This window comes from Zerene cesonia, chromosome 11 (assembly GCF_012273895.1).
Source record: "Zerene cesonia ecotype Mississippi chromosome 11, Zerene_cesonia_1.1, whole genome shotgun sequence".
Lineage (NCBI taxonomy): Eukaryota > Metazoa > Arthropoda > Insecta > Lepidoptera > Pieridae > Zerene > Zerene cesonia.
This window is the reverse complement of record NC_052112.1, coordinates 5567442-5575579: the sequence shown is the minus strand read 5'-3', so window position 1 is coordinate 5575579 and position 8138 is coordinate 5567442. Positions and strand designations below refer to the sequence as shown.

Here is an 8138-nt window from a genome sequence, read left to right as displayed (position 1 = left end):
ATAAATGCGAAAGTTTGTAAGAATGTGTGTGTGTTTGTTGCTCTTTCAGGCAAAAACTACTGAACCGATGGCAATGAAATTTAGTATGTAGATAGCTGGACAACTGAAATAACATATAGGCAACTTTTTATCCCGATATTCCTACGGGATACGGACTTACGCGGGTGCGCACCGCGGGGTGCAGCTAGTACTTTATATTTATAATGAATTATAATTATAATTCTCCTATTTCATTATTGAGTACAATATTTTATATAATTTGATGTACTTTTTTTAATTCAGCAAATAATTAATCAATGTTTTCTTTCCAGAGCAACAAATAATGTCTGTTTTGCAAGAACGCTGCGACGGTAACAGAAATATTCTTCATGCATGTGTGCATATGTGTGCACCAACATCCAACAAGGAACCTGACATAGGTAAGGAGTAAATTTTGCAATTCAAATAATCAATAAGCATTTATGTAGTATGTGGCATGTATAGTTCCACTTATAACATTCTCTCTTTCTTGACATCTAGTTGAAAATCCTTCTATGCCAAATATACCGAACGCCTCGAGTGGCGCAAGTAATGAAGAGGCTGTTCCAGCTCTTTCCTGGCCGGGGCCAGAAACATTTGAAGCATCTGGAGATGAGGACAGCTTGATGGGAATAAATAATGGGTAACATTCGTGAAAAAAAAATTAATAGATAATATGGGATAATTGAAGTATAATTTATTTCTCAATTTTACTAACTATTTACACTTTAATATTATTAAACTCTTACATTAACACTAATATAAGGATAACAGCTTGTAATTGTGTTTTCTTTTTTTTTTTTAATTTTATTTATATTAGTGTGTAAATTTCACAATGTTGCACTGCATACGAGGTTATGGGAATCGTAAATATAAATAAACATTTGTAGCAAAATGTCGAACAGCGGTAACGGTGGGTCGGTGAGCGCGGACCCGGCGGAGCGGCGCGGCAACGCGCTGGCGGCGCTGCGCGCGCTTGCCGAGAGTGCGGCCCTGCAGCCCTACTTGATGCAACTCCTGACTGCCAAGTGAGATACTAACGCTTTAATTCAATTATTTTAATTATAAAAAAAAATGCTTTGAGCAATCAAATCTCGTTTCAGTTAAGTTTTATGGCCAGTATCTCAATTCAGCTGATAAAAATACATTTCTATTTTATTAGGGATGGTATGGGCCAAACTCCACTGATGGCTGCAGTTGCAGAGCGCGCTTACCGCGCTGCACTTGTGCTATTGGACGCGATACGTGCCTGCTCAGAAGCGGATGAAATGCAACGTTCCGCCGCTATATTTCCGCCCAATGCACATCCGGATCACTCACCGCTCTTGGTACTCTGCTGTAATGATACTTGCAGCTTTACTTGGACAGGACAAGATCATATCAATCAGGTATTATAAATCGATGAACACATAATTTTAAAATTTAACCTATGTGGTTTAATGGAGGAGTAATAACATTTTATTTTTTCACAGGATATCTTTGAATGCAAAACTTGTGGACTTACTGGGTCTTTATGTTGCTGCACCGAATGCGCTAAGGTAAATTTTATTTAAAGTAAGTTTATGTCGAAGATTTGTAATCATCACTATGTCTGATAATATAATGTCACAAAAAATTTCAGGTGTGCCATAAGGGTCATGATTGTAAACTTAAACGCACATCTCCAACTGCATATTGTGACTGCTGGGAGAAGTGCCGTTGTAAAGCATTGGTTGGCGGAAATTGGGCCGCTCGATGCGATCTGTTGGCTCGACTGGCCAGAGACACGCAGCTCGCTACACACTTTAATTCTAGGTATAAAATCTTACCTATTTAAATAGTTTCTGCTACCGTAATATGAAATTCAATATTATTAATTTTACTATTTAATGCATATCACATAAAAAATAAACAGCTAATTATTGAATCGTGTTTTTATTATTGCAGAGGTGAATCCATCCTCCTCTTCCTAGTTCAAACTGTTGGACGTCAAGCGGTAGAACAGCGACAATTCAGAGCAGGAAGTGGCCGCGCCCGTGGTCCTAGAAAGCAGCCCGGGTCTGATGCAGAATTGGATGTACCCGATCATGACTTGGAGCCCCCGCGGTTCGCTAGACGTGCACTATTGCATTTGTTAGGTATGACGATTGCCATGTAACAATACAAGTATATTAATATCTTCGTCTGGAATATGACACCATCTTAAACTTTTATTTTTTGATCATTTCAATATGAAATAATAATGAAAAAGAAAACATATTTTGACATATTATGATCCTAGATTACCCGGCACACTTTATAGCTCATATCCGTATCGCCTATTTAAAAATATTTTCCGTTACTTACTATTAATCCCTGTTTTAATCTTCCCTGAACTACGAAAAAAAAATTGTCTTTCTCCAGTATTAACCAGACAAAAGAACGGCAATTGATTTTTTCATCTTTAAATACGAAATAATTAACGTGAATTTTTCCAATACATTTATGTTGTGGTTTACAATTTGTCTAAATTTTAATCTAACGATTATTTTAATTTTACGGTGAAATAATCATTAACGACTATTTGAATAATTTTTGTATGACATTTTTAGTTTAGAAAGCTAATTCAGTAAATATACTTATTTTTTGTTGATAGCTGTTTGGCCGGCTGTAGAGACTGCTATAATGTGCGGCGCTAATGCTAATGAAACTGAAGGTCCATCAAGCTCTTCACACCAGCAGTCGGGCACAACACTTCTCGACAAATTCACACATGCTCTTATTGTAAAGTGCACAAATGAGGTGAGTTTGTAATACTTGAATAGATTATATTATTAACGAAGTGATATTTATTAATCTATATTAATATCCATAAATAAACATGGAAACCTAGTAGATATTAAATTAATTTCGTTCAATAATATCATAGAGTTATTTATGAATGTTTTAAACAAATAGAATTTGCAATGCCCTGCCCATGCTTCCCTAAAATTTTTATATAATATAAGGACGTAATTCTATTTAACATATTATAAAAGAATCGTAGAATTTATTTCTATGTCTATATTGTATGTGTAAACGAAGTCGGCAGTATTAGAAAATACGTACTTTAAAATCTTATCTTAAAAATTACCGACTGTTCTCATAATGTGATTATATATATTATATTTTTTCTGTTACTATTTTGGACAGATGCTCGACACTTTACTGCACACTCTGATAAGAGAACAGAAAAACGACTCCATCCCAGGACGCGCAGAGCGTGCCCGGGAGGTTACGCGGCGATTCGTGCGTTCCGTCGCGAGGATATTTGTTATATTTAGCGTTGAAATGGCGCCTGGAGCAGCTAAGAAAAAAGGGTAAGTTTATTTTTAAATATGAAGCTTTATGTTCCTAAGTTGTTAATAATAATTTTTAAAAATAAAGAAGTTTTTTTTTTGAGCATATTATACATACCGACAATAGTTTTCGTTAAACATAATATTTATCTTATATGTATATTATTATCATTATAATTTTTTTAGGCCTGTTTCGATTACTTCATCACTAGTACGTTGCCGTCGTGTTTTTGCTGCCTTAGTTGCTTTAGCCGTGGAAGAATTGGTGGAAGCGGCAGATGCATTGCTAGCGCCCGTCCGATTGGGCGTAGTGCGTCCTACAGCCCCATTCCCATTAGCCACTACTTATGTAGACCTTGTAAATGGAAGTGAAGATTTATTTGGTGTTGAGCCACTCTCCACCGGTCATCCGCGTCATGCACATGCACGCAGGTTCGTTATATTTCTAAATTTTATCCTACTTCCTATCCTACTAATCCTATTATACTTTCTACTAATATTAAAAATGTGAATGTTTGTAAGGATGTGTGTTACTCTTATGTTCTGTATGTTTGTTACTCTTTTACACAAAAACTCCTGAACCGATTGTAATGAAATTTGGTACGAAGATAGCTGGACAGCTGGAATAACACATAGGCAACTTTTTATTCCGATATTCTTATGGGACACAGACTTACGCGGGTGAAACCGCGGGGCGCAGCTAGTGACTAAATAAGTTAACAGAACAAACCAAACAGAATCAAATTTGTAATAATTTATTTTATCATTTACATAACAATCTTCAACTGGGTGAATACATATATACGGACTTCACTTTTTGTCATAATTATTGCTGTCGCGACATACTCCTGCATCTGATTGTGTGATTTTAATAACGATATTATTGAAATTTTAGAGAATCAAATGTGAATGGTGGTCGTGCTGCAGCCACAGGAGGCACTTCAATAGGCAGCTCCACTTTGGTACCGGACAGATCATCTACACCTGTCGCTACTGAGTATGCAGATGATGTTACGGGTGAAGCGCTGGGTGGTGATGATGATGCTTCAGAAACCGATGAGCCTAATACACCAGCTCCTACTCAACAGCCTGACGCTCAACATCATGACGACGCTATGGGTGATAGGTATGTGTTGGTAAAAATTTATAAATAAATGTATTTTTTACTTCCGAGATTATGTAAATATGTGATTGTGCAAATAAATTCACTTACGTAAATAGGGTTGTAGCCCTTGGTTTTATTCCTTTCATTAATGAAATAAATACTTGTAAATTATTATATTATAACAATACTTTTAAAATAAATATGTAAAGCAGTAGCATTTAATATATAATATAATAGTATAACATAACAAAAATACATACATATGTTTCATTTATATTAACAATTTTTAGGGGAGCTGATCAACATGTTGTAGTTGAAAATGGAACAGAGCGCGCTGAAGGAGGAGAAAGTGAGAGTGAACTAGATATGTTAGCAGAGGTGGAAACTGAGAGTGACTCTGATGATCAAGACAATGCGGAATCGGCGCAGCGTAGTGTGCAGACTGGCGCTACACAAGGTTCCGACGCCGGTACGTATCCAAGAAAGATAATAGTGCTGTATTAAAAGGAAAGTGTTGTTATATTGTATTCTATTATTTCCTTGGCAAATACTTTCATACAGAATTTTTTATGAACCTGATCAATTAATTTCTTATAAAGTAAATATAATGTGGACTAACCACAACCACGTTTTATCGCGACGTGAATCGTGCGTTGTTGGCACACAACGCATGATTAGTTTAAAATGTAATAACGCGTTGCACGACGCAGGAATAGCGTCGCTACTATTGTACCCAGAGGACGAGAGCGGCGATTCTACGCAGCCTGAGGACGAGGACTCGGAGGCCGGCGAGACGGATGAGCAGGAGGGCGAGACGGAGCCCCCGCTCCATGATGGAGAGACTTTGGAGCGACGGGCCGCACCACCCACCAGAACAAACTTGGCTCCACATTCTATGCAATGGGCTATACGGTAAGCGAAAACAATATATTTCGAAAGCCTAGGTTGGCTATAATGATGATTGGTGACTTTAACTGTCAAAGAAGCATAGGATGTTTCTCTAAGTACTATATAAGACGTTTTTTTTTTTCATGCAAGTAGCGTGTCTTCTGTTGGGCGTTTGGTTTGAACTTTAAATAAAATTAAATAATTTGTTTATTTCATCTATATAAGCACAGAAAAGATGAATTGATCATTTAAAATTATCATCGTTAATATGTGTGTAATCGGAGCAATATATATATGTATACGTTTTTTGGTATTAATCAGATCACGAGAAGCTTTACGCGGTGGATCAAGCGGCACCAGCGGAGTGCGACTGACAAGCGGATCTTCACTAGTATTCATAGACCCGGCGTCATTGCGTCGCTCTGCTGCGGCGGCGGCTGCTGGCGCGCACGATCCACATTCAACTTCCACCACTGCGTCCTTCTTGGCCAGGGCTTTTGGTGAGTGTAATGAATGATATAAAAAAAAAGAAACAAGTCTTTATTGATTAAAAAGGTAATAATAATTTTTTATCCATCCATTTTATAAGAGAGGAGTATTTTTACGTGTTTAGGTCTATCAATAGAAGCGATTTTCAGAATCGGTGGTAGTTTCAAAAATACATTTTTAAAAGTTTACGTAAATATAAATTTTTGAGTTTACATTTACACTTCACAAGTTTAAAATGCTTTGTATTAGGAAAAAATTATAAAGGGTACTATTTTACATATTTAAGAGTATTTTATTTTATTCTAAAATTATCATGCAGGTATCGTAATTCGACAAATTGCTGATTTATTATGGGAGTATGAAAGAGCTCCACTGCAGTTATTGCGATTATTACCACTGGCGTACTCTGATGCATTACGACTACAATGTTATTTGGAGAGACAGCTCAAACCAACTTGGGATTGGCTTGTCACAGTCATGGATGCTACCGAAGCGCAACTCAGGTATTTTTATAGCGAGTGCATGATTTTGAATTCTTATTATGTATCTCATCATTAACACTATCAAGTAAATTTTAAATCTCTCTCTCTCTCTCTTAAGAGGAGAGTAATAAACTATTTACTAAACTAAAACAACGATATTATTATTACTTAATAAATTTTATCCTATACCATAATTAAACATTATTTTGCAAAGATTTGGAGCGTCCCTAACGTCGAACAACGCAAGTACGACTACCCCGGAGACTGGGCGGGCAGCGGCACCAACAACACGTCGCACCACATTCACAACGCCCGCTACACGCATCATTGGCTTCTCAGAAGGGCCGCGTGCCAGAGATCGCGATCAAGGTATTGTTTCAAAAAATAACATTAATAAATCAATTAACCGTTTATTGAAAAATGTGGAATTGTAAAATAAATCAGTCGATTTTGCCACAAAAATCTTTTATTATTTGTAATACTCATAAACATTACTTTCTTGAACTATAACCAGGCGTGGAAGCCGGCAGTGCGCGTCGCGAGTTCCTCGCGTATTGTCTGTCATTGTTGCGCGCGCACAGCGCTGAGCATGCTGAACAACTGCCCGTGCTGGACGTGGCTGCTCTCAAGCACGTGGCCTACGTGCTCGACGCGCTCGTGTACTACATGCGAGCGGCGCAACCGCAGCCGCACCATCATCACCACTTGTGGACACCGGTATGTGCTATTTTATATATTTACTTTCAATTTAATATAATACTTATTATAAATATCGTTGTTTAAACTACACACGCTCTACGGTCTCAGAAACTAAAGTTAGTAATAGAGCATGAATCATAAAAATTGTGTGTCCGTTTGTTCGAAATTCACGCGAGCCATGTCGCGGGCACCAGCTAGTCAAAAATAAAAGTGATAGATTGTCAATTTGAACTCTGCCACGTTAGGGTTAGTGCTGAAGAACTTTTTTATTGTTGAGTGAAAGTATTTTATTTTTATTAACAGGATGAAAATGAGAACGAGGAAGGTGAAGAAGAAATGGTAGTAGGCGGCAGTACAGCCGCTGAATCTGATAGCGAAGGGGAGAATGGTCGCGGACGGCAGCACTCATTCTTCCAACGTACGGATTCTACACTTTGCCTCGGCTGTCCACCACCTGATCCTTTCAATAGTAAGTTTATTATCAATATGCCATGTTGGCTCTTTGAAAGGTACTTTAAAAAAATATTTTGTTTTAAATAAGAAACAATAACAGTTGTATTACTTTTATTTTTTAATAAAGATATGTTTGCAGTGACAATGCAGGATGCATTACCGCTCGCCGATCAGCCGCAATTGTTGCAACCTAATGCACGTAGAGAAGAGTTGTTCGGAATGCCACGTCAGCCTGTTACTGTACCGACTTCCGGTGATGGACCACCAGGCATCAATAATCCGCTTGAAGGTGAGATAAGAGCTATAAAAGCAAAAAATTGAATTCAAACTAGATAGCATAGATAGAAGCACATTAATAATTTTGAATACGTTAACACTAGTTAAAATATGTTAGATGATTGTAGACACAATATTATTCAATTAATATGTATAAATAAGTGTGGGAGTCAAGCACGCTTTGACACGAATTGGGCCAGCTCGTACCAGGGAAAGTACCTCGCCTCCACAGAAGATCGACGTGAAATAGTTTCATGCTACCGTGTTTCGTTCGGCGAATGAAGGAGACAGGCCCATATCGTTTTCCGCACACTTCCCAATCAATTCCTTTATTCTCGTCGTCAATCCTTCCTTATCCTATATCCCTTAAAAGCGGCCAACGCATTTGCAGCGGCACTACGTCTGCGAAGATCACGAACATTTGCAGAGGTA

General features: G+C 37.6%; 1 protein-coding gene across 1 annotated transcript in view; it reads left to right on the top strand.

Annotated features, from left to right (window-relative positions):
* LOC119830548 (E3 ubiquitin-protein ligase hyd) overlaps nt 1-8138 on the top strand; it is a 24432-nt gene that overhangs the window by 7608 nt on the left and 8686 nt on the right. Inside the window, exons 12-30 of the mRNA XM_038353607.1 lie at nt 312-419; nt 520-661; nt 909-1046; nt 1181-1406; nt 1491-1556; nt 1640-1812; nt 1945-2135; nt 2633-2778; nt 3169-3335; nt 3501-3746; nt 4210-4440; nt 4710-4888; nt 5130-5331; nt 5629-5807; nt 6116-6299; nt 6493-6647; nt 6793-6995; nt 7281-7446; nt 7570-7719. Coding sequence (XP_038209535.1) covers nt 312-419; nt 520-661; nt 909-1046; nt 1181-1406; nt 1491-1556; nt 1640-1812; nt 1945-2135; nt 2633-2778; nt 3169-3335; nt 3501-3746; nt 4210-4440; nt 4710-4888; nt 5130-5331; nt 5629-5807; nt 6116-6299; nt 6493-6647; nt 6793-6995; nt 7281-7446; nt 7570-7719 — 3252 coding nt within the window. The remainder of the gene's footprint in view (nt 1-311; nt 420-519; nt 662-908; nt 1047-1180; nt 1407-1490; nt 1557-1639; nt 1813-1944; nt 2136-2632; nt 2779-3168; nt 3336-3500; nt 3747-4209; nt 4441-4709; nt 4889-5129; nt 5332-5628; nt 5808-6115; nt 6300-6492; nt 6648-6792; nt 6996-7280; nt 7447-7569; nt 7720-8138) is intronic.